Source organism: Saccopteryx leptura, chromosome 1 (genome assembly GCF_036850995.1).
Source record: "Saccopteryx leptura isolate mSacLep1 chromosome 1, mSacLep1_pri_phased_curated, whole genome shotgun sequence".
NCBI classification, from domain to species: domain Eukaryota; kingdom Metazoa; phylum Chordata; class Mammalia; order Chiroptera; family Emballonuridae; genus Saccopteryx; species Saccopteryx leptura.
Genome location: NC_089503.1, coordinates 315,467,212 through 315,493,178, shown reverse-complemented (window position 1 = coordinate 315,493,178; position 25,967 = coordinate 315,467,212). Strand labels below are relative to the sequence as shown.

The 25,967-nt window shown below is 54.4% G+C and overlaps 1 protein-coding gene across 2 annotated transcripts in view; it reads left to right on the top strand.

Annotated features, from left to right (window-relative positions):
* Positions 1 to 24,682, top strand: part of SULT4A1 (sulfotransferase family 4A member 1) — a 29,703-nt gene extending 5,021 nt beyond the window's left edge. Inside the window, exons 2-7 of one of the 2 annotated variants that reach the window (XM_066358615.1) lie at positions 10,239 to 10,369; positions 11,637 to 11,717; positions 12,329 to 12,455; positions 15,904 to 15,998; positions 19,782 to 19,920; positions 23,161 to 24,682. In XM_066358615.1, the coding sequence (XP_066214712.1) occupies positions 10,239 to 10,369; positions 11,637 to 11,717; positions 12,329 to 12,455; positions 15,904 to 15,998; positions 19,782 to 19,920; positions 23,161 to 23,273 (686 nt within the window). In that variant the 3' untranslated portion in view covers positions 23,274 to 24,682. Of the gene's footprint in view, positions 1 to 10,238; positions 10,370 to 11,636; positions 11,718 to 12,328; positions 12,456 to 15,903; positions 15,999 to 19,781; positions 19,921 to 21,284; positions 21,411 to 23,160 lie in introns of those variants that run through there. The other variant, XM_066358616.1, reaches the window with a different exon arrangement.
* The last annotated feature ends 1,285 nt before the right edge of the window (positions 24,683 to 25,967 follow it).

Sequence of the window (25,967 nt, the reverse complement as noted above, 5' to 3'; positions counted from 1 at the left end):
AGAGAGGAATCTGTCTGGTTCCAGCACTCTGTGTCAGCTCTGCAAGTCTGCAGTCGTTGCTGTTGTGAAAATGCTGTCTGAATCCTTCCTTCCTACTTGCACTGTGCCTGGCTCCTCCTCCTCCTGAGCTCTGTCTCTCTGGAAGGGCCCGTCTCTCGGGATTTGCAGCCAGCTGCTGTCTTGCGACTTCAGCTCCCTGCCAGGCTTGAGTCCAGCGAGTTTCTGTAGTCTCTCCGGCCTTCCTGTGCTCCCCCCGGCTCTCTGCACCCTGGCCGAGGCAGCCCTGCTTCCATGTCTCGTCACTGGGTGTGTCTGCAGCTTCTGGAGTGTGGGACAGTGTCAGCAGGGAGTGGGGTCCCAGCATGGGCTTCTGGAGTGCACTAGGGCAAGAAAAGGGCCCACTGGGAGGTAGGAGCCTCCCTACAGCATGTTTGCAGATTTACTGGAGTTTTCTGGAAGTTCAAGTTATTTCCAGAGGGGCTGGAGGTCCAGGGACCCCGGCTTGGGCTTCGTGAGTGCTCTCTGGCACACAGATGGCTGACAGGAGACACAGCTTAGCCTGGAATGAGCTGGGGTCTACTCATTCTGGGGTGATCTCCCCACCCCCACCCCCCCAGGGGTAGGGTATGGACTGGGTGATGGGGAAGACCCCCTAAAGTCAGCCTTGGTCCTCCTCAAGCCTCAGAGCAGACCAGGAGGGGAGAGGGTTTCTCTTCATCCTGTGGCCTGTCATCCTCACAGCTTCACTGCAATAAAGACCCCTTTTCAGGTTAGGAACCGAGGCCTCAGAAGAAACTAACTCAGGTGTAGGGGGTAGAGCCCAGGTGAGCCTAACAGCACAGACAACGTTTTCCTGGTCAGTGTGTCCACATCTGTGATCCCAGGAACCCACATCAAAGCTCCAGAGAATTTCACCCTGAGGACACTGAGGGCCAGTGGCACGGTGACTGTTTCAGGCTCTCCAGAGCTAGGCTGGGAATCTGGGCCTCAGCCTCGTGGGCCTCACCAGACAGGGATGGTGGCAGGCCAGAGTTGTCTGAGGATGGGCGGCCTTGCCAGCTGGCTGTGGAGCGGGCACGCCAAAGCCTCTGCTCAGTGACCAGGTTTCCCTCTGTCCAGCAAGCCCAGAGCTGGGAGCGGGCAACTGCAGTGCCGGCCATGCTTGCTTCCCAGAGCCCAGGCCTGGATGCTCAGCTCCCATTTTGTGGGTCAGGGAGGTTCCAGCCACTTCCTCTCTGTGACTCACCCTTGCTCCATCCCTAATCTGGTGGGGTTAGGGTTAGACCTTTAGCCTGAAAGTGAGAGCCCATGGTTCATGGCCTTGGTTTTACTTTGTGAGAGGTGTGTGAGTGTGTGTGTGTGTGTGTGTGTGTGTGTGTGTGTGTGTGTGTATGAACATACTCCAGTACTGGAGTCAGAGCTTGGGGTCCTGGCCCACCAGATCTGTGGCTTTGGGCAGTTAATCTCAGAGTTTGCTTCTCCATATGTGAAATGCAATGAAGGTAGCCACCCGGGTTTGTGAGAATCAAATGAGGAAATGGCTGCGTGAGTTCCTGTGACATCCCCTGCTTGCGACACTGAGTGCTTGACTTGGTTATTATTGGGGTGACCACTGGGCACCTGCATGTAAAGCCATTTTGGGCTTCTCGCCTTGATTCCCCATCCATTTTCAGCCGTGTGCCTGAACCACACTTGTCCTCTAAGGTCCATGTCCTTGTGCATATTGTGGGGATTGTTTGGATAGATAATCAAGAGGTGATTTTTTTTTTTTTAATTCAAGGAAAAGGGAGGAGGCAGAGAGATAGACTCCTGCATGTGCCCTGACTGGGATCCACCAGGCAAGCCCAGCAGGGGGCAATGCTTTGCCAATCTGAGGCCATGCTCAGTAACTGAGTTCTTCATAGCGTATAGGCCAAGGAGCCATCCTCAGTGCCCGAGGCCAACTCACTTGAACCAATTGAGCCGTGGCTGCGGATGGGAAGAGAGAGTGAGAGGGAAAGGGAAGAGGAGGGGGAGAGGTGGAGAAGCAGATGGTTGTCTCTCTTGTGTGCAGACCAGGAATTGAACCTGAGACATCCACACATCAGGCTGATGCTTTACCACTGAGCCAACTGGCCAGGGCCAAGAGGTGATCTTGAGAGATATCTTAACAGCATATGTGAAACCTCCTAGGGCGGGACGGGTGCTTAACAAAAGGTAGATCACCTCTGCTCTTTCCTGTTCTGGGAGTCTTCACAGTGTCTGTTGGGAGAGCAAGCCCCACCCCTACGAGGGGCCTGCTGGAGCCCTGGGCCCTGGATGGTCTGGGACAGCTCTGTTGGGCTGCATCCCTAAATGCTCAGCTCCTGCTGTTTCTGAGGGAGCTGGCCAGGCCCTGATGGTAACACATCGGTGTCCTGTGACTCTGGAATGCCCCGTGGGGCACATTTGATTGATTGGGGAAGATCGAACACATGCTCATCTCTGCTTCCTCGTAAAACCTCACCACATGCCAGCCAAGGAGTCGAAAGCTCTGAACCCCCTAAGAGGAGGAGAGGTGGTGACTGTAGATTAGTGATGCCAGCCGAGTTTTGGAAGATCAGATGTAGTAACTGAGCATTAACTGGCTCAGCGGGTGGAGAACTTGAGTGCCAGCAGAGGGGCAGGTGGCGGGTGCCTACATCAGTTCTCACTGCAGGGCTCCAGGGATTGGATGCACCTGGCACCCAGAGGGTGGCAGCCATGGTGGGGAAGCTTAAAAACAGGAGAATGTTGCAATGACAGGTTTCTTTGGGGAAGTTGATGCAGAGAGGCTGTGGATTTGGAGATGTCGAGCACAGCTGTTGGCCATATCAGAAATGGGATCATGTGAAAACTACATTCTCAAAAGGGAGGTCCTCCGCTCCTTCCACTACTTGGATCCTAGGATGCTTGTGGTCCTATAGGGCAAAGAGTGGAGGCATCTTGTCTGGAGAAAAAGAAGAGACCTATGAATATTTGCACATAGCACCTCTCATCTCAGCTGTGGGAGCACCAGGGCTGGGCTGCTTTCCCAGACACACAAAGCCCTGTAGTCAGCAAGCCTTGCTCACCACAGACGCCTGCATCCAGTCATTCCTTTTACCTGTGGATGGACTCAAGGTCACCAGATCTTTGAGTTGCCAGCATCAAGTACAAATAACCTGCATAAAAAGAACAAAAAGCAGAAGAAGGAGCTTGGAAGAGTGAAAGACAGTTTACAGAGTAGAAGACAACTTAAAAAAACCCAGAATGCAGCCCTGGCCGGTTGGCTCAGCGGTAGAGCGTCGGCCTGGCGTGCGGGGGACCCGGGTTCGATTCCCGGCCAGGGCACATAGGAGAAGCACCCATTTGCTTCTCCACCCCCCCTCCTTCCTCTCTGTCTCTCTCTTCCCCTCCCGCAGCCAAGGCTCCATTGGAGCAAAGATGGTCCGGGCGCTGGGGATGGCTCCTTGGCCTCTGCCCCAAGCTCTAGAGTGGCTCTGGTCGTGGCAGAGCGATGCCCCAGAGGGGCAGAGCATCGCCCCCTAGTGGGCAGAGCGTCGCCCCTGGTGGGCGTGCCAGGTGGATCCCGGTCAGGCGCATGCGGGAGTCTGTCTGACTGTCTCTCCCCATTTCCAGCTTTAGAAAAATACAAAAAAAAAAACCCAACCCCCCCCCCAAAAAAAAAACCCAACCCAGAATGTCACCTGCAGCCCTAACTCTGCATGATGTCCTCAGAGAGTGCAGACAGCTCTGCTTTCATGGAAGAGGGCAGCTAGCCAGAAAGAAGCAGCAGAGATCATGAAGGAACGCCTTGTGGGGATTACAAGTATGGTAGCTGGAATTTTAAAAACTCACTTGTGAGGTTTAGATGGTCCAAGTGGTGGAAATATCCCAAGAAGTAGAACAATTTTTTTTTTCTTTTTAAGTGAGAGGAAGGGAGATAGTGAGGCAGACTTCTGCATGCTCCCTGACCAGGATCCACCTGGCAACCCCCATCTGGGGACAATACTTGAACCAACTGAGCTATCTTCAGCACCTACGGCTGACGCTCAGACCAAGCCACTGGCTATGAGAGGGAAAGAGAGAGAGAAGGGGAGAGGGAGGTGGAGAGAAGCTACGATGGCATTGAAAGGAGGGAAGCTTGTGTGTGAGAACTTGGTGAGGTCTTCATTTTCTTTACTTGACAATCAGCAGACTTTTGAAAAGGTATAGATTGTGAAATAACTCTCTAAGCCCATTCAAAATTTGAAGTAAGAGAAGAATCAAGAATTTCCTAGCCTGACCAGGTGGTGGCGCAGTGGATAGAGCGTCGGACTGGGATGCGGAAGGGCCCAGGTTCGAGACCCCGAGGTCGCCAGCTTGAGCGTGGGCTCATCTGGTTTAAGCAAAAGCTCACCAGCTTGGACCCAAGGTCGCTGGCTCAAGCAAGGGTAACTCTGCCGAAGGCCCATGGTCAAGGCACGTATGAGAAAGCAATCAATGAACAACTAAGGTGTCGCAAGGAAAAACTGATGATTGATGCTTCTCACCTCTCTCCATTCCTGTCTATCCTTCTCTCTCTCTCTCTCTGTCTCTGTTAAAAAAAATAATTAATTTTCCTCGGAGTGGGATTGAGTGTGGGGAGGTCACTGGATTTTTCTGTCACAAGTCTTCTGGTACTCTGATTATTTAAACTAGGGGCATGTGTGTCTTTGGTTAATAATAAAATGAAAATAAAAATTCTAATTCCAGTCCCAGGATCCTGGCGGTTGGGAGCATAGTTCCATGGATTCTGACCTGAGAGTGCCGCTTCCTCTCTCCCCAGAGACTGAATGGAATGAAATTCTGCCGGGCTCCCTCCATCCTAGTAACAGGCCAGGCCCCAGATTCCTTAGGACTGCCCTCAGAATGCCAGCGGGTCTCAGTGGAGAGGACGTGTCAGCATTCATTCCCCCCATACGGGAGGGATTTCCTGGTGTCAGCAGAAGCTCTCCCGTGGCTGACTGATCGCAGCCAGTCGACTTGCGAGCATGCGGCATGTTGCTCCCCAGTGAGGCGGCCCTGCCAGCCCTCCCCAGCCCTCCCCAGTTTCACCTGGAGAGCCTGGCTCTCCTCTGCCTCACCTTGGATTTGCTGGGAGTCAGGCTTCCTGCTCTGGTGTCCCCTCCTGTGCCCACCTCCCCTCAGGATTCAGACTGCAGGGGGATGGTTGGGGAGTCAGGCTTCCTGCTGTGGTGTCCCCTCCTGTGCCCACCTCCCCTCAGGATTCAGACTGCAGGGGCATGGTTGGGGAGTCAGGCTTCCTGCTCTGGTGTCCCCTCCTGTGCCCACCTCCCCTCAGGATTCAGACTGCAGGGGGATGGTTGGGGTGCTGAGGCTTTGCTCTGCCCCGTCTGCTTTTGTGTATCACGTCCCGGCGGGGGGCTGTAGGAGTGGAAGGACACCCAGCACGGCTCTGGCCACTGTGCCCCCATCTGCCCTGTAGGCTACCCGCAGGGCCTCACACGGGCTTCTCTGCATGCTCCACCACCTGGTCAGGCTAGGAAATTCTTGATTCTTCTCTTACTTCAAATTTTGAATGGGCTTAGAGAGTTATTTCACAATCTATACCTTTTCAATAGTCTGCTGATTGTCAAGTAAAGAAAATGAAGACCTCACCAAGTTCTCACACACAAGCTTCCCTCCTTTCAATGCCATCGTAGCTTCTCTCCACCTCCCTCTCCCCTTCTCTCTCTCTTTCCCTCTCATAGCCAGTGGCTTGGTCTGAGCGTCAGCCGTAGGTGCTGAAGATAGCTCAGTTGGTTCAAGTATTGTCCCCTGCTCCACCGGGCGTGCTGGGGAGGCCTGTGGTAGTGGGGACTCCCATCCTTGGGCTCCCACTCCAGATGGAGCACTCCCCTTCCTGTGACGTTGGACTAGTAACCTAAACTCTTACCTTCTGTCTCCACCTTCGTACAGAACATGCTTGTAGAACCTCCCTCTACCTTGTGTATGCTGCCCTAGCTGTCACCTGTTACCTGGGGTGTGGCTTCCATGGGAGTCCCGGTGTGGGAAATGGGTGCTGCTGCCACGTTCGGTGCCAGGCACTCAGGGTGGTAGAAGGCTGTGTTCATCCTCTCAGTTTCCAGTCTTTCAGGCAGAAAGCGCTGCGGCCCCGCTGGGTGAGAGCACAGGGTGTTTGGTGGCCATGGCAGCCCGGAGAGTGGATGCTCAGGCTAACCTGCAAGGATGCCACCTGTGTGGATGGGAACTAGAGTGGGCAGTGGGCATGGAGAGGAGAGACGAGCGGGGAGGTCTGGACACAGCCGGGGCTGGGCGGAGACCCTTGCAGAACCAGGTTGGTGTGAGTGCAAAGCCTGTACTGGGCCTTCAGTTAAGGTGCTTAGAAAAGCGTCTGGAACCCTGTAGTGACCGGTCAGTGTGGCTGTCATCATCATCTTGAGTTAGTCTTTTCTGTGACCAGTTTGCCACATCTTTCCTGCTGGCCTAGGGAGGTAGGGACTGCTTGCTCCACTTGTCCTGTGTGACCCTGCGTCTGTCCCCTGGTGCCGGGCAGGCATGCAGTGTCCTCTTGTTGGGTCCACTGAGAGCTGCAGAAGAAAGCTGGGAGCTGCTGAGCCAGGAAATAGACTTGGAGGGGCTGGAGCGAGGGCCACTAAGGACAGGCTGGTGGGCGGTCGGGGGGAGAGCTTCCTTCAGGCTCTCACGAGGCTGGTCTTCCGGCACAGATGTTTAATGGAGGCGAGGATGGGGCTTTGGAATTGATGAGCTGATATTGATTTAAGTCGATGTTAATGTGCAGAGAAAGTTGGTTTGGGCCATTGCCTGTGGAGGCTGCGGGGGTGGGGGTTGGAAGCACTAAAAATAGGTCCCGAAAATGGCACCGGGAGAAGCCCATTTTGGGAACTCTGCCCACAGTCCATTTCTGAGCGCCTGGAACCCCCAGTGCAGCTGCCGAGCTGCTGGATGGACGGGTTCCTCATGAGGAGGAACAGGGTGGGGCCACAGATGGGTTCTGTGACCTTGCACCCAGCCCACTTAGACCTCAGAAGCCTCATCCGCAAATGGAGTGATGGTCCTCACTTCTCAGGTTAGTGGGAGGCTCCTATGGTTAATGAGCAGAAGTTCTGTCTGTTTGAAATGAAGAGTCACAGCACCACTTTCTTCCTTCAGAGCCTTTGCTCCAAAGCTGCCTTCTCCAGGAAGTCTTCCTTGATTAACACATCCCTTTCTGATTACTCAGCACCCAGGCTTTGTTCGTGCATTCAGAATAAAGGAATGTGCAGGTCATTACTGGGCTGTTGGGGGCAGAGGGAAGGGTGAAGGGTGGGACTGTTAGTTATGTGTCTGGTCAAGGAGCACTCACACCTGAAGGACCTACGGGAAAGAGGAAAGGGCTTCAGGCAGGGGACCAGCTGATGCAAACAGCATACTCTGACTGGCAGGGAGGCTGGTAGGAGCTCAGTGGATGAAGGAGTCAGTCAGAGAGGTGTGGGAGCCTGGAGCCAGGCTGCCGGGTGTGCGAGCCATGGTCAAGACCTTCCTTTCCTCTGAGGCCCTGGTTGGCAATCTGCGGCTTGCGAGCCACATGTGGCTCTTTGGCCCCTTGAGTGTGGCTCTTCCACAAAGTACCACGTGCGGGCACTACCTCGATAAGGAATGTACCTACCTGTCTGGTTTAAGTTTAAAAAATTTGGCTCTCAAAAGAAATTTCAGTCATTGTACTGTTGATATTTGGCTCTGTTGACTAATGAGTTTGCCGACCACTGCTCTGAGGAGACGGAGGGCCTTCGGTGGACAGGAGTGTGATCTAGTGTCCTTGTTCTTGCTGCTTTCTAGAGAGTAGGCCAGGGTTGGGGTGAGCTGGGCAGAGCAGAGAACTGGGGGGGGGGGCTCTCCTGGAGTCACAGATGGGAGGGTTCCCTCTGTGCTCACGTGATAGTAGAACCAGCCATTTGTGGAGGTGTGAGGGTGAGGAAGGTGAGTCACTGTTTGGTTAGAGCAGCTGCCCGGGGTGGGGGGCTGTTTGCTGTGAGGCAGGTGGGGGCAAGAAGGCAGGTGCAGGAAGGCAGGCTGTGGCAGAGCTGGCATGGTCCTGGGGGGGAGGGCAGTGGGCACCAGGTGTTCAGATAGACAGACGTGTGTGTGTGTGGGGGGGGGTAGATGTGGATCTGGCCTAGGGGGTGGGACTGTGGGAGGCCAAGAGAGTGGCTGAATTTGCTCCAGGTGGTCGGTGTTTTCAGGGTGCACAGATGAGGAGCCGGCAGAAGAGAGGGACCAGAGTGAGAGGTGGGGGGGGGGGATGGTCCTGGGCTCCCTGGTGACCTGGAGCTGGAAGCTTGAATGCTTGGTGCACACACCAGGGTCTGGAGGAGGTGCAGCGATCTAGCATCCATGTTGGGATGTAGCCACCCTTCTCCCAGGGGCTGCCTGCTGCCCCTACGTGGGTGTCTGCCTGGCCCTAGGTGCTCACCAGCTTTGCCCTTGGCAGCACACCCGTGTCCAGGCTCAGCTGCTGCTCTTCCTTCCTGCAGCAAATGCTGAGATGTTAGAGCACCTGCTGTGTGCCGAGCCTGGGGTGTGGGGTGAATGAGATGGGCATGCTGCTGCCTCAGAGAGTGAGGCAGTCCATGTCACGTGTGGTGATTGTCACGTGTGGTGATCATATCATGATTGCATGTTTGTCAGCCTCCCAGAGGAGCGGGTGTGATGCTGGGACAGAATGGGTCTTGTGGGGATGTTGGGGGCATTAGGTAAGCTCAACTTTTATTTTATTTTATTTTTTAAAATTTGTTTCCTATTTTAGTTTCTGTGTTTTTATCTATCTATCTACCTACCTATCTATTTATTTATTTATTTTTGGTGACAGAGATAGAGGGACAGATAGGAACAGACAGACAGGAAGGGAGAGAGATGAGAAGCATCAGTTTTTTGTTGTGGCACTTTAATTGTTCATTGATTGCTTTCTCATATGTGCCTTGACTGGGGGGCTCCAGCAGAGCAAGTGACCCCTTGCTCAAGCCAGAGACCTTGGGCTCAAGCTGGTGAGCCTTGTTCAAACCAGATGAGCCCGCGCTCAAGCTGGTGACCTCGGGGTCTTGAATCTGGGTCCTCCACGTCCCAGTCTGACGCTCTGTTCACTGCGCCACCACCTGGTCAGGCGGGAAGCCCAACTTCTTGATGGAGAGGACTTGACAGGATGATGAGTAGAGGGGTGTCCAGCAGAGGGAAGACCCTAGGCGAATATCCAAGGAGGGTCTGCCTGCACTCCAGGGGGCTGGCTGCCTTGTGATGCTGTGGGACAGCCAGACCCTGATGTATGAGCAGTGGGAAGCTAGAGCCGGGGGGCCATGGAGCCTGTGTATGAAATGTACCTGGAGGCCGTCCTCAGGCCCAGGTGGGGGGCCTGCCCAAGCCATGCTGCTGGGGCAGCCCATGGGGTGAGCTGGGAGGAGGGCTATTGGTCAACAGGTCCCACCTCGGTCACAGTAGCTCAGATTTGCCCATTTTGGAGCTTAATGTAAATAGGAACAGAAAAATCATATAATTGGTGGCCTCTGGGGTGGGGCTGACTTTGCCGAACACTGTGTCTGGGATTCAGCCCACTGAGCGCAGCGGTAGTTCAGGGCTCACTGCTTCTGGTGGCTGTTGTCTGAGTGCCACAACTTACTTATTCTAGTAGCGTTAGTGACACTGCCGTTGTTTCCAAGGTTTGACTATTCTGAGCAGCACGGCCAGGACTGTCCTGGGACCTGTCTATAGGTTTGTCTTGGGTGTATACCTAGGAGATTTCTTGGATTACAGGCGTACCTGTGTTTAGCCGTAGGGGGTACTGGGTAGGCAGAGATTTCATTGTAAGTAATTACTGTAGATAGTTGGCGAGTGCTTCAATTGGACCCTCATCACGCCGGGTGTATGAAAAGTTGAGCTTCTGGAAGCCTGAGGAATCATCCACTTACTACAGCAGTGGACTCTTTGGGGGATATGGCACAGTGTGTCCTGTTTATTGCTCATGACAGCCCTGAGAAACATTGCCTGCCCTCGTTTCACACTGAGAAAATGGGAGCTCAGAAAGGCCAGCCTACCCACAGTCACCACAGGGTGGGATTCAGGCCAGAGTCTTGTGCCCAGGCCAGTGTTCTTCCCCTAGACTCCAAGCATGTGGGCCCCCCCCACATGGCCCTACAGCCTACTTCTTGGGTGCAGGTGCTGACCTGAGTGAGGGGTCGGCCTTGGGCCTCCTCTGAGCGTTCCTTCCCGGGGCCTTTTCCCTCTAGGCACGAGCTTGCTGCAGGAGGTGGTCTACCTGGTGAGCCAGGGCGCCGACCCCGATGAAATCGGCCTCATGAATATCGATGAGCAGCTCCCAGTCCTGGAGTACCCGCAGCCAGGCCTGGACATCATCAAGGTACTCCGAGCTGGTGGGCTCTCAGCCCCTGCAATCCCTTTGGGGTGTTTCTGCTGTTACACCCAAGTGACAGTTCCTCTGAGGGGTTTGGGGGACCTGTGGGCAAAGGAAGAGCAGAGAGCTCCTGGTACCCCAGGTATCCAGGGGAGATCCAAGACTGATCCTGTGACAGTGACCTTGGAATCGGATTGGCTGGTGACACGGGTGACTTCAAGGTAGAAAGGAGGCAGATGCCAGGAGTGGGGGGTCGGGGGGGTAAGGGGCTCAGCTGAACTCTGTCTCCTGTGGTTTACCCCATCCATCAGGGGAGCTGGGTAGGATGCATTTGCACCAAATATTTGGTGTCAGGAATGAAATAAGCAACCCAGAGTCCCCTCTGTTCTGTGCCTCAGGTGTATCTGCAGTTTTCTCTCTGCCCCGCCCCTCTACCCCTTCTTGCACCCTGCTGGTCTCATTTCTGGCGTGGACTGCCTGTGCCTTGTCCACCAGCTGAGCATGCGTGTCATTGCTCTCAACATGAAGTCCAATTCCTGTGTGAACCGGTCTTTGCAGCTGACTTCTGCTGTCTACCCGGCTGCTTACCTCGCTGGTGTAGCTGTGTGGATTCGGCCTCTGTCCACCCACCCACTTAGCCCATCTGTGCAGCTGCACTGGGTACCCACTGCAGGCCAGCAATGCTCTTGGCGTTGGGGTACAGCCAAGAACTCGATGAGAGTAGTCGTGGCACTCACAGAGCTGATAATCTAGGGAGGGAGGCTGACTAAAGGTGGCATGGTGGTTACTTGTGACCGGTGCCAGACGGAGTGAAGTGGGACTGGACACAGCAGTGGGGACAATGAGTAAGGTCCTGAAAGAACAGAGGAGCTGACAGAGTTGGAGCAGAGGGACAGGAGTGCTGACCCCTGAACCCTGGCCAAATGGCCTGCACCTTTCAGGAGCTGCAAGAAGGCCTGAGTGCTGAGATGATTGAGAATCTAGCAGCTCCTCTGTGCCTTGTGCTTCGTGCTTCCTCTGCGGTCCTTCAAGACCTGTCCTGGTTCCCTGGGCAGACCCTGGGTGACTGTGATAGGCTGACTCAGGCTGTGGGTGTCCGAGGACAGGTCTGCATCTTGCTCATGTCTGGCCCAGGGCTCAGCCTAGAGTGTGGTCATATACCTCAGGTGGAGTGCTGGTCCCGCTCTTCCGAGACCTGCTCCTCCTGGCCCCCACTAGACAGGCCCTGAGACCCGTGTGTCCTCTGAACACCTCTCCCCTGGCCCTGCTACAGGAACTGACGTCTCCCCGCCTCATCAAAAGCCACCTCCCCTACCGCTTCCTGCCCTCTGATCTCCACAATGGCGATTCCAAGGTAATTCCCTGCTCCCTTCCCGGGCTGGGTTCCTACAAGGACAAACGCTGGTCTGTCACTCTCACCCATCTCCAGAGAACCTAGTGTGTAGTGAGACTCCTGGCCATCCATGCCTGCTGGAGCCTGTATCGCTAGCATTTCAGTCATGTTCCTAATCTGGGGTTTTCCATAGTTGAACTTGGACTTGACCAGCCCAAGTTTATCCAATGCCCATTTAAGGCCAAGGATTCAAGGCTGATGTTTCCCATTTCCTCAACTACATGAGGGTTATGAGGACCACACTTCTCACGAGTATCAAGACCAGAATTTTTTTGCCTTCCGTTGATATTAAAGTCAAGCTGGATGACAGAGTTATAATAAAATGCTCAAGGAATCGTCCTAGCAGATGCCCTTGTGGGGACAAGATCGCATCTCTGCCCAGACAGAGTAATAGCAAAACACATTTGGCCGCAGGGCGTGAGGGGCTGGCTGTGATGTTGGGAACGGGGCCAAGGTATGGGTAGGAGAGGGGTGTGGGTCTGTGGCCTGCACAGGGCAGCCTGCCTGGGCCAGAGGATCAGTGACTAACCCATCCCTCCTGTCTGTCCCTCCTTCCTTCCCTGCTCCCACAGGTCATATACATGGCTCGGAACCCCAAGGACCTGGTGGTGTCCTATTACCAGTTCCACCGCTCCCTGCGCACGATGAGCTACCGAGGCACCTTCCAGGAGTTCTGCCGGCGGTTCATGAACGACAAGTGTGAGTGTGTCCGCCTGCGTGGACATCGCGGCAGTGATTCCCGTTGTTCAGCCAGCACTGGTGTGCGCTGCTGCTTTGCCCAACATGGCCTTAGTTCCGATCATCACCCTGCGGGTCGGCCTGCTTTCCCACTTCCTGCTGAGCAGGCTGGGGCTGAGGGACAGTAGGAAGCTCGTACGAGGCTGTAGCTTGTGTGCAGCAGAGCAGGCATCCTGCTTGTAAGCCTTTCTCTCTTACCACGTTTGGGGTTCTGAGAAGTTCCCATTAGAAACATCTCTCTTCTTGCCTGGGTTCTGAACAGTGAAAACGGAGGCCCCGGAGTCTTTGTTATTGGCGACAGAGGCCAAGTGCAGGCTCTGGCTTTCTGTGAGAGCCCTGTGGGCCTCATCTAGGCTTGAGTATCAGGTGGGCTTAGCCCCCAGCCCCAGGCCCATGTGACCTAGGGTAGGGTACACGTTGGGGGAGCTGACGGCAGTGCTCTGTGCAAGAAGCTTGTTCTCAGGGGAGAAAGGTGAACTGGGAGTGAGTGTGCCAGGGTCCCTCCATATGTCCCCTCCCCAAGGGAGTAGTGGGTCACGTCACCCCTGCTGCACAGGGACCAGGGAGGAAGCTGTCCCCTTGGCAGTGGGTCAGCAGGTCTTCACTACTGTTCTGTTCCCCTTACCTGCAGTGGCTCCCCCACTTGCCAGTCTTGGCTTCTCTGGGTACCTGTGCTGGACCACAAGTGGGCAGTTCACAGTTTACACCCAAGAGTTTTGAAATGGATCATATCCGTACTTGAACTAAATCTGCACCGAGACTATTTTGTAACCAAGTCTGAAAATCCCATTCCTATTTTACTTCCCAGCTCTAGTAATGCTCAGCCTCATTGTCCATTGCCCAGCCCCGCCCAGGTTCTGCAGGGAGATTATGTGATGAGATTGGGATCAGTGTATAGGGAGCACCCAGGAACATGGTGCCCCAAGTGTAGATGGAGCTCGGGGCAACCGAGCTGGAGCTGCCTCCCCAGCCTGGTCCAAGTACATTCCCTCCCTTGTGCACGGATGCTCGTGTGGCCCTGTCTGCAGGCCTGGAACCGCTCGGTGCCCTGCCGTTGAGTCTGCTCCAGTTGTGCCCGGGGCAGAGAGGGAGATGGGCTCAGGGGAGGAGGGGCCCATAGGAGGGCCACGGCCCCTGCACCCAAAGGCCCCTGGAGCTTGCTAGAGGCTCTCCATCCAGGCTCCCTCCCAGCCTGCCCACTCTCTGTTAGGCCCCTCATGATCTTCCAGGCATTTGGGACAAACTGCTCTCCTAGTTCCCAAAGTATGTTTTTAAGTCCCAGCATGCACCCCTGCTTCTATAGAAGCAGTTACCTCTGTGGAGTCAGTACTGCCACAAATGGCAGTTGTCTAGCAAGTTCAAATTGCCACGTGGTGTAGGGGTTGGAGCATTTAATCCCAGAGTAGGCCTGCCCGTGTTTTGAAGTCTCAGCAGTGTCCAGCACTGAAGTTCAAGGCCATGGACACTTTGCATGGTCCCACAAGTTCCCTTTAGTTTCTGTGTTCTCAGCCATGCCCCTTGCCTGCTCTTCTCTGTCCATGGTCCTGAAAATTTTGACTAATAAGGTGCGGGTGTGGGGCAGTGAACTTACACCGTTTACTGAGAGAACAGGGTCAGAGGATTCACTGACAGAGCAGGTGGAGGAGCTGTGCTCTAGGGCAGGATCACTCCTGTTACTCGCCCAGTAATTCTCGTGGATAAGCATGTGCACCTCTCAGCACGGAGGGACTCTCAGAGAAGGAGAAGCGGGCAGTGCCCTTCCCAGAATGGTGCATCCGAGTATGAAAGCACCGTTCCCACCAGTAAGGTCCACACCCTCTCTGCAGCTGCCCATCACCAGGGCTCAGACTTGCAGGCACATGTTGTTCCCATGTGCAGTGACCGCTGTCCTCATGGTTGCCGGTCACCCTTTCTGTCCAGCTTTATGTCATCCCCAGTGGTCATCTATTGTCTGTTCTGCAAGTTTTCTTTCTCTTTTTATTTTTTAACAGAGAGAGAGAGAGAGTCAGAGATGGATAGACAGGGACAGACAGACAGGAACGAAGAGATGAGAAGCATCAATCATTAGTTTTTCGTTGGGCATTGCAACACCTTAGTTGTTCATTGATTGCTTTCTCATATGTGCCTTGACCGTGGGCCTTCAGCAGACCAAGTAACCCCTTGCTCGAGCCGGCGACCTTGGGTCCAAGCTGGTGAGCTTTTGCTCAAACCAGATGAGCCTGCGCTCAAGCTGGTGACCTCAGGGTTTCGAACCTGGGTCCTCTGCATCCCAGTCCAACGCTCTATCCACTGCGCCACCGCCTGGTCAGGCTGCAAGTTTTCTCTTGAGCAAGAGATTTTCTTATGCTCCATGTTCATGGATGTGGCTCCTACTCTGCCCAGGGCCCTGGTTACTGACCATGGTCCCGACTTGGGTTCTCCTCTTGGGCCCGATGGCCGTTAGCCTGGCCGTGGGTGGCTGTCGCTCCCTTCTCTGCTCTCCCCCTCGTCCTCTCTAAAGCAGGCAGTGGTTGGCCTGTGTTTGAGGCCTGCCCTGTGTGTGAGTGTCCTCCTGGTGTGCAGGGGCAGCAGGAGCTGGCCAGCTGGTTGTAGGAAGGGTACCGAGGATTGGGCACCAGGGCCCAGCAGGGATGAGGGGACTGGCCTCAGTCACAAAAAAGACCTTTGGCAGAATCCCTGCTCTTTCCATTCATGTCTGCCCATTTGGCCCTCCTCTCCCAGAGCCCCCACTCATGCCTCATGTAGCGTGGGGCAAGGCCAGGCCTGGTTAGCCTGAGGAGGGCCTTTCTGCTGTGACCTGCTTCTTGGGGCCCACCCCTCAGCGACCTCTGACTCCTGATTGACACCAGGATCCCTCAGGGCCCTTTCTACACTGTGGTGGCAGGCTGCTGATGTGCTGCCACCTGCTGGCAAGATGGCAGACTGGCGTTAGTGGATGGGAGGGGTAGCAGTTCAGTCATTCCTGGCCGGGCGGGCCCTTTGCTGGGATCCCCTAGTCTCCTGCACCCCATTGCACCCTGCTCACAAACTGACTGGCTCTGTGTCCCAGTTACTCTGGGCATTATTTTTGTTTCAGTGACCATTTGTTAAATACAGAGACTCACGGTTGCTGGGGACCATCCATGCCCCAGGTGAGCAGAGGCCTCAAGGCATCCAGAAGGTGGGGAAGGGACAGGGCTGAGGACTTTTTTGCAAGAGAGACAGGCAGAGAGGGAGGCAATGTGGGATTTCAGAAGACGCTCATCTGTGGGGCTCTTTCCTCACCCAGCCAAGAACTTGTTTTTTCCTTCCTGAATCATAGCCCCAGGCAGTAGGAGGGAGCCCTCTGGAAGGCAAGGAGCCAACCCAGCCCCAGTTTTCATGGTTTCTCCCTGTGATGTGTGACTCCCTGGTACCCTTGTCTCTACAGTGGGCTATGGCTCCTGGTTCGAGCACGTGCAGGAATTCTGGGAGCACCGCACAGACGCCAACGTGCTTTTCCTCAAGTACGAAGATATGCACCGGGTGAGTGCGGTGGAGGCCCGGGCTGCAGCTCCTAATGCCAGGAGAGCATGTAGGGTGGAGTGGGGGCTGGGGCGGGGAGCCTGCTCTTCTGTAGACACTATGGTGGGACTAACTGGAGTGTCCTCAAGCCCCCCGACCTGGGCCTCAGAGTATGCCCAGATTTGCCACCCCCCCTCACACCCCCTAGGCCCGTGCTGGTACATCGGACCCTGCCCCAGCGCAGGGCAGCCTCTGGGTTGAGCAGCAGGTAGGGCTTTAAGGAGCCTGTTCGTTGTAAGTGGAGCAGCAGCCAGACCCACCCCGCTGCTACCCAGCACCCTCTCCATACACAGGTGAGCAGCTCGCAGCCAAGGGCTAAGGTGCAGACTTGATGGGGGCTGGAGCGCAGGTAGAGGGGCGTCGAGGACTGCGGGAGGGCTGGTCTGTGAGTGAGGGGGCTTGTGCTCAGTCATAGCCTTGTCGCCGTGCTGAACAGACAGGGCTGCTAGCGACCGTGGCTGACAGTTTCTGCCTCCGAGCAGCCAGGTGGGAGCTAGGGCCTGGAGGAGGACGGCTGGGTGAAGGCAGTCAGAGGTGGGGACTGGAGTTAGGGCTTCCACTTCATGGGACACCTCACCTGCAGGAGCTCCTAGGCGGATTAGAGACCTTCATTTTTAACTGTGTAACTGCCACTCAGGTCCAGGTCAGGATTTAGAGCACTGCAGCTTGTTCCTGCTGACACCCGCTTCCCAGAGGTCACCGCAGTCCGCCCTCCCTCTCTGTGGCTAGCTCTGCTCGCTTTGAACTTCCATAAGTGGAGTCATGTGACCTATACTTTCGTGTCTGGCCATTGGCTGTGCTGGTGCAGCGAGGCGTGTCCTTTCCTGTTTCTCTGTAGCAGGGGTGTGGCAGCTTACCCACTCAGTGCTGCTGGGCCTTTGGATGTTCCCATTTTGGGGTAGTTATGAGTAAGTGCTGTGAGCGCTCCTGTGTCTCAGCGGACATAGTGCGCTTTCGTTGGGCGTACACGGGAGTGGGGATGCCACGTCCATGCAGTGGCCCAGGGTGGAAGGGGAGCCCTTTGCCCATCCAGCTGCACACACCCCTGCAGGCCAGCTGGGCTGGCGGATTCTTCCTGGAGCTTCCATGAACTCAGCAGTGAGTACCTTAAACTGTTACTTGAGTATTAATCCTTTGAGTGGTGAGTTTTATTCATGCTCACTGTCTCCCAAGAGTGAGATTTTTTCAAAAAATGAAATTAGTTCAAGTTACAGTTTTATTAACTTAAAATCATGTTTGTTTGATAACCAATTTATGGAAACATGAGGGATATACATTTGCCTTTTCTTAATGTTGCTTTACACATTTTTAAAATAAAAATTTTTGTACGATCGTACTCTGGATGGTCAGAAGGCACGAGGACGTCCATGAACGTTCGTACTACTCAAAGGGTTAAGTCATGAGGCAGCAAGAGGCAAAATTGACACGAACTTCAGAGCTGAAACACAGGCTTTTGTGCTAGGCTATTCTGGACTCTGTCCCAAGCCCATAAAGCAGAGTGGTCATTCTTCTTCCGTGCTTTGATGGGCTCAGTGAAAGGGTCAGATGGGCTGCTTTCCATCTGCAGGCCCGTCGCAGCCGGGACCTGCTGTGCTGCCAGGCCTGTCTGCGGACTCGGCGGCGTCCCTGCGACGGTCAGGGTTTAGCTGCTAATTCTCAGGTGTTGATTCTTTTTTCAGAAACCTCAGTAGTGGTCTGGGATCTCTTTAACAGATCGAGTGATCATATATCCCATTTTTAGTAGTCCATGTTATTTCTATCTTAATCCTAAACGAGGCCTGAGTGCATGTCATTGGTCTCCAGGAACGTTGTCATCTTGGTGTTTGAGGCTCACAGCACCTTGTGTGTCCTCCCTGCACCCATGCCCTCCCTGTGGGCTGCCCCAGCCTCTCTCCCCGAGAACCCTGCAGCGGCCCTGCGTGGTGGTCTCATCAGGCGCGGTGACCTGGTGGCATGGCTGCGGTGACTCCACGGCACGTGGCCTCTTGCCACAGTCCCACAAAAGTGGGTACTGCCAACTCTGGTTCCCAGACGGGGCGTGAAGCTCATGGAGGTGGGCAGGTTGCCCGGGGCTAGTCTGCAGCTGGACTCTGTACATGCAGCTGGTGCACGCTGCAGACGTGCCTTCCTCTCTGAGGTACGTGCTGATGTCAAGGGCGTGTGGGTCTGATTAGGGTTCTGTTGGCCACTCTAGTGGTCTGTGTCAATAGGCCAACTGTGTTCCTCTCTTGTGGTGACTCCTTACTTAGGGCCAGGTGTCTTAGATCTATTGCTACTTTTTTACCTTTTAAATTGGAAATAACCAGGGGGCTGGGCAAGTGAGAGGCGCTCTTTTTATTTCTTTGTTCATTCTGACATCTATTGCACCCCCAATCCTGGCCAAGCTCTGTGCTCCAGCCCTGGAGCCAGGCACCTGTGTCTGTCCCATGTGAGCCCCAGAGGGCAGGACTAGAGCCGGTGGTGGTGACTGGGGAGCAGAGAGGAGCTGGCACTTCATCAGCCTTCATGGGACTTTCTATAAGGTTTGGGAAATGGGTCAGAGAAACGAGACAGGTCCCTACGCTTTGGTCGTCTTGGGGGCTTCAAGGTGCTCATGTGCTTTATAAAGGCAAATGAGGAAGCAGCCGCCAGCGTTTTCCTCATGCAACCCCAGTGCTGTAGCAACAGGGTACTGCTTGTCACAGCTCAGGGCTCGGGGCAGAGTGGTTGGGGATGCAGGGGTTGAGACTGTGAGGCACCTGCACAGTATGTCCTTGCTTCATGTTGCCGATAGGCTTGATGATTAAGTGAAATGATGTAAAGGAAACCAGGTTACCACTGGCTAATTTTTTTTATTGATTGATTTTAGAGAGAGAAGAAGGGAGAAAGAAACATTGATTTGTTGTCCCACTTATTTATGCATTCAGTGGTTTCTTGTATGTGCCCTGGATTCTTATGTGGATTATTTGTGGATTATTTATGGATTCTTGTATGTGCCCTGACTGGGGGTTGAACTGCAATCTTAGTGTATCCAGATGACGCACCAGCCGACCGAGTTCCCCAGCCAGGGCACCGCAGACTAATTGATATAAACAAGAATTAAGTTCCTATGGTTTCCTGTCAACATTATTAATGAAACAATTGAACAGGAGGAAGTTGTTATTTATGGACCCACTGCATTGCCCAGGGACAGAGTGACGGCCGTGGAGAAGGGCTGTGGGGCGAGCCAGTGTGCGTGCCACTCTGGGGACCCTTGAATGAGTCAGTGATGCTCCCGCAGTCTGGAGGGCTGGGGCTCAGAGATGGCTTTTTGTCAGCGGGCCAGCTGTGAGTGACTGGCTTCACACCAGGCCAGCTCCTGCGGGTAAGGGGCCTCCTTGCTCTCCGAAGCGCCCATCTGGGTTCCGGCTAGTGGAGGACAGGGCAGGGCAGGTAGAAGGGGGGGCTGCTTCTGCTCCTGGCACAGTCTGAGTGCATTTTTACTTCTTGCTGCTGTTTTAAAATGAGCACAACTCCATCAAGCTCCTGCCTGCTTCTAAATTCCCCTGAGTACCTGGGTTTGAATACCAGAGCTGCTGCTTGAGAGCTGTCCTCTGGCTACTTCCTAACCCCGGGATTTTATTTCCAGACAAGGCCTATCTCAGGCTTTGCTCAGGACCAACTGGACAGTGCATACAAAGCCCCCCACTGTGCCCAGCCCAGAGTTGGCCATCAGTAAAGGTGCTGCCTCTAATGGGTCCCCTGCTCTCCGCTCTTGTCTTCTAGGACCTGGTGACGATGGTGGAACAGCTGGCCAGATTCCTGGGGGTGTCCTGTGACAAGGCCCAGTTGGAGTCACTGATCGAGCACTGCCACCAGCTGGTGGACCAGTGCTGCAACGCCGAGGCCCTGCCTGTGGGCCGGGGTATGTGCCCCTGCCCGCCACATCTGCCCCTGCCCCTGCCCGGGGGCCCAGGGCCCAGCTCCCCTCCCTGCCCCTGGTCAGTGTCCTGCTGCTTGGGGTCATTTCTCCAGAGCCCTCTGCTCTCCTTGGGGCAAGAAGGTCACCTGGAAGCCGGCCCGTTGATGGTGCCGTGGAGTGCCCTCCCATGATGGCAGCAAGTGGTGTTTTAGTTCCCAGGAGTGCCTGCCATTCCAGGCTTGTGGGCAAAGTGTTTTCAAGCAGATGTCTTCCCAGATGGCCCCACAGAGCAGAGCCCGAGGATGGGTCTGGGGCTGTGGAATCCCAGCTCCCAGTGTGCGTGCAGGTGGACTCCTCAGCCTTCACTGGCTGTGGGCGGGAGAGAGCTCCTAGGTGAGGAAGAGCCGTTTCCTGCACTCACCAGGGGTGCTGGTGCCACAGACTAGCCCCGCCAGGACACAGGAGAGAACAGGAAGTGTAGGCCCTCCCTGAAGTTGGCCAGACTGGTGTTACTGCAGGAGGCTGGCGCCCCTTCCTGGAGCTGTTTCTTGGGCATGAAGCAGTTTGAGATGGAGAAGATACTCTAGGCAGGGATCCTCTCCAGACCCCGCTGGGCTGCTCTCCCTGTCAGAGGCTGCTTGATTGTGGAGAGCTCAGGCAGTAAAATCCCCTGAACCCTAAGTGGGGGCGGTGGCCATGTAAGCCGCCCTCTTGGTAAGCATGAATTGCCTCTGACACCTGGTGGTGTAAACCTGAAGCAGGTTCCTACACGGGGGAATCAAGCATTCTCAGGTGATGAGCCCTGAGATGCCGCCCATCTCAGATACATGGGGACTTATCTGGGTGGTGGCAGGAGGGTGGGGCTCCCATCACAGCTGCTCAGAGTCCTGGGGCCGGGGACTGTGTGCGGGGGTGGGAGTGGGTGGGTGGGGGGTGCCTTAGGCCAGGCCTCTGAGCTTAGACAAGCATCCACTTCTTCCTCCCCAAAGGGCTGCTCATGGCTGCCGGCCGTGTGGCTAATGGGGCTGTTCTGAAGGTCAAGTGGACAGTGCATTCCTTTCTCTAAAGGCAGAGCAGTCAGCTTTTCCAGGAAGGAAACTGAAACCAAAATACCTCATGACTTATGTTCTGGCTGCATCACAAATGTTTATGATTTAAAATTTATTTGCTCATTTTCAGTTTTGCTTTTGCTCTGTTGTGTTATCCTTGGGTTTGACCTTTTCCCAGGTAACCCATTTGGTTTGTTTGTGTAGTAAAGAAGTGCTGGGAACATAGCGCGTTCCATGTGCTCCTTCTGACATGTTTGCTTTATCATTGTTTACTTTGGTTTTGCTTTATTTCAGTTCTTTGATTTTGTTTTCTTTTAGCACATTGCCTCTTTGCTCGGAAGACCTCCTTGCGTTGGTGAGAATGCAGGGGCTTGAGTAGCCAGCTGCATTGCTTAAATTTGATTCATATCACAGCATACATTGCACTGTCTTGATTCCAAATTCTACACCAGGTGGGTGACTCCTTTGATGAGCTCTCTTGGCTGCTTTAGCCGAGAAAAATAATAGTGGGAAAAACATTTTTTTTTTTTTGTATTTTTCTGAAGTTGGAAACGGGGAGGCAGTCAGACAGACTCCCGCGTGCGCCCGACCGGGATCCACACGGCATGCCCACCAGGGGACGATGCTCCACCCATCTGGGCCATTGCTCTGTCGCAACTAGAGCCATTCTAGCGCCTGAGGCAGAGGCCATGGAGCCATCCTCAGCGCCCGGGCCAACTTTGCACCAATGGAGCCTTGGCTGCAGGAGGGGTAGAGAGAGACAGAGAGGAAGGAGAGGGGGAGGGGTGGAGAAGCAGATGGGCGCTTCTCCTGTGTGCCCTGGCCGGGAATCAAACCTGGAACTCCTGCACGCCAGGCCAACGCTCTACCACTGAGCCAACCGGCCAGGGCTGGGAAAAACATTTTTATAGTACGTTTGGTCTAGAAGCTTCTGCTTTTTTCTCCCTTAGGTATCACTAATGGGTCACAGGAGCAGTTTCTCTTTGTTTTTTTCCCTCTCCAACACTGACATAGTTTTAATTTACCAAAGGGAAAATCCTTGTCACAGTGGCTATGTTATCTCAGCATCTGCAGGGTTGCAGTTTTGTGCCTGAGGTTCTGCCAGGACAAGGCCCACTTTAACCAGGTTGTGAAGGAAAGGTACTTGCTGGGGACCCTCAGGGCTCTGATCTCAGAGATGCTGACCCAAAAAGAATTCTGAACTGCCGTTTCAGTCTCCCAAGGCCATTCCTGGAAAGCACAGCAACAGTGCTCTGCAGGGGGGCGGGTTCACGTCTCCCAGGGCAGCTCCCAGAGCTGGGAGGGCAGCACCCCCACTCCTGACATCTACACGGTCACCATTAATCTTTGACCGGCACAGCTGCAGATTTTCATAGTTAACAGGAAAGGAGGGGGTCCAGCAGGTTCAGGGTCATTTTGAGCTCTCCCTCCAAAGCCTGCATAGCCGGCAGGTAGCCTACACGCCAGTCTGTGGGTTCCGTGCTCCTGTGGGTCAGCCAGGAACGCACGTATTATGACTCGCTGTGCTGCAGCCGTGGCGTGGTGGCTGGAGACTGCCCTGCCGTACGTGCGCTGAGTCGGAAGTTCTTGCTGTCTGCCGCACACACTTGGTGTCCAGTCACGGAAGCTAGTCGACACTGTGAGTGTTCCATTCCTCCCTGAGGTTGCACAGCAGGCTTCTCGAAATCTTTCTCCTTGACCCGGAGGCTTCCTGCTCACTGAAACATGTTCTTCCTGTGGGATGATTTTTTTCCCCCTTTCACATTCTTCAGAAGCAAATGCTGCCTCCACGGGTGGAGCTGTGGAGCCGTGAGTAGTGATGCCACAGAGGCCCCAGTTCCACATGGTGCCAGGGCGCAGATCCATTCCACAGATGCTGCCCGCCGTCTGGGAGCTGAGCGTCACTGCTCTGTGTGGGGTCCAGCAGTGACTGGGGCAGAGGCCCCTGCACTCAGCTCTGTGCACTTGTGGTGCTGGGCCACTGAGTGGGGAAAGGACACCAGGACGACAGACTTAGGGAAGGGGGTTCAGCTTGTCCGTAGTTCAGCTTGCCTGTCCTGTCCCCACTAAGGTCAAGCTTGGAGGGTCCAAGAATAGATCTGGAACCTTCCAGATCCATTTCTAAGGCTTCCTGTGGTTCAGCAGCTGGCCTGCCAACGCTCGAGTTCAGCAGGTGTTCTCCTTTGTGTTTCAGGGAGAGTTGGACTGTGGAAGGACATCTTCACTGTGTCCATGAACGAGAAGTTCGACCTGGTGTACAAACAGAAGATGGGGAAGTGCGACCTCACGTTTGACTTTTATTTATAATAACAGCGACAGCAACCCTGCATGCTCACAGTCCCCAGATGCCACTAGCTACGAGTCCCATAGGCACGCATTCGTTACTCGCTGGACAAGCTCCGGAAGTGGTTGTGGACACGTGGGGAGGGGAGCACAGAGGAAGTGGGGGGTGGGGTGGGCTTGCTTCCGGTCTGGAGCAGCTGTCCCACCTTGGGAGTTTGGAGTCCGTCCTTGTCTGATTACAAACACTCTTGCGGTCGCCGCTGTTCTGATGGCCGGCAGCATAAGCATAAAGTCTGTAACATACGCAGCTAGGATGTCTGCCTTTTACAGCCCCATGTTACTTACTGTATTTTATAGAGCTTTTCACTGGAAATCAAAATAAATGTCAGTATAAACCAAATACAAGTTCGTTTCCAAGGGGACTCAGGAGCGAGCCACACCTGAGTGGTAGAAGGATCTCAGGGTTTACCCTCTGTTTCTGTCATGTTCTTTTGTGAGGCACAGCCACTCCATACTCACCTGGCTCAGAGGGATGCTTTGGGGATGGGGGACTCCTGATGGTGTGCTGTTCTTTGTAACCTCCTGCAAATGAAGCGGAAGCTGTTCACCAGGGCATTTTCAAAGGGGACGCCGCTCTGCCAGAAACTTCAGCTACTGAGGAGCCAGCGGTACACTCCGGGAGGAAACTGCCCACGAGGCCAGCAGACGGGTCTGATCCGTGCGGCGACCAGAGAGTCTGCACTGGAGACACTGAGCTCTTGTTTACGGTCTTCCTTTTGTTCCCTGAAGCAAATACCTGCCAACGCTGGCAAGCAGATGCTGTGTAGTGAATTTCTGGAACTCCTGGTCTTTAGCATTCAGGTTGTTCCGTCTCTACCCAGGGCGCTCAGCCGTGGGAAAACTATTTTGCAGGCTTAACGCCCTGTTTCCCTTGGCCCAGGTTGGCAAGCTCGCCCTTGTCTGTGTCTGCCCTGTGCCTCAGTATATCGGGGGAGCAGAGGTGGTATCTTTATTTCCCCCACACACACCTGCTTCATTTTCTGGCCCCCATTTGGCTGGAGAAGCAGCAGAGAGGCGGCCAGGTGAGCAGCTTGTATGCATGTTGTCGCCGCAGTAGGACTGGGGTGGTATTCATGTGGCTAGGATATACCTAGATAGGTGGCCGGGGGTCACCACCGAGTAAGGAGTCTGTTCTGTGTTGCATCTTTGAAACGGTGTGTTTTCTTTGTGAAGGCAAGCCGCTGGAGCCAGGCAGGTGGCATGTGGCATTGCATGGTTGGCTTGACAGCACCTTTTCTTCGCATCCCTGAGGGAGGCTGCTTTCTGTGAAATTTCTTTTCTATTTTTCTATTTTTAGTACTGTATGGATATGACTGAGCACCCACATGATACTTCTGTGCTTGCTTGCATCTTTAATAAAGACGTGTCCCAGGCCTGGTGTCGAGCGTGTGCTGGGGGGTGGAGGGGCCCCAGGCGGTCCCCTCAGCACTTCAGGGCAACATAGATGTGAGTCCCATTGACACCCTAGTCCTGGGGCTGACTGCACAGGCTCACAGGCCCATGTCAGGCTTGACTGTCCCACTTGGATTCAACGTTCCAAGGGTAACCTCGCCTTGCTCTTTGTCCCTAGTCTTTGAAACGTTCTGTAACCTAAAATGAAAGGCAGGTTGGGGAGAAGAGGAAAGCTTGGGAGAGATTTGGGGATGGCAGGTGTTTCAGCCTCTGCCTTGGGAGGTCCCGTTGTCAAGGTGGTGAAATCACACTGCCCCGTGAAGTCCAGACTGACCTCATTCCTCCTGGAAGGAAAGACAGTTTTCCCTGATAAAGCTGGGGCTTTCTGGAAAATCATGTTTATTTTCCAACGGACTAGTTCCTCTGAAGTCTCAGGTGAAATCCCAGACTGGATTTTGAAGTCTGAAATTACCCAAGACCCCAGGTTTGTTTATGGAAGATCTAGTCTGCTGTATCCCAAGTCATTTATCAACCACCTCAAGTCATAAACTCAAGGTCAAGTCAGCGAGTCGGGAGGCAGGGAAGGCAGTGCTAATTTGTGGGACGCTTCCACTGGCCCTGCTTGGTCAACACCTCACCTCCCTGTTATGGATGCGTCCATTCAGCAAATACCTGTGACGGGCCACATACTATCAGGCATGGCGGTGGTGAGGCAGATGGCGTCATCACAAAACCTCAGGTGAGTTCAGGCTCAAGAAGACTGAGGGACCCTGTAAACCACATGCTCACAAAGGGCCAGGGGAGTGAAAAGCAAGGGACCCAGGCTTGAAGCCATCTGAGGGAGAGGCCAGGGTGGGTGGGGAGGGGAGGGGATGTGCTGGGCAGCGCATGGAGGCTGGTGTGGCAGGCACCAGCTCTGGGAGGGCCTTACAGGTTATACGAGAGAGGGTCTGGGTTTCCTGCAAACAAAAAGGAAGCCACGGAAGGCTTTAGTCAAAGGAAGTCTACCTGGTTTGCAGTTTTAAAAGCTCCCCTGGCTGCTTGTGGATAAATTGCAGGTTGAGGGTGAAGAGCCTTTACCTGGGGGTGTGATTCAGACGCTGTATTAGAGCATCTCCAAGGCTCCCTCTGACCTGACAGTCTGGTCCTAAGCAAGTGTGCCCAGGCGGTGTGTGTGGACTCTTACCTGTGGCTGCTGCCCCGCGTACTTGCAGCTAAGACAAAGTGATTCAAGCCAAAAGATGCTGTGAGCCTGCAGGTAAAGCC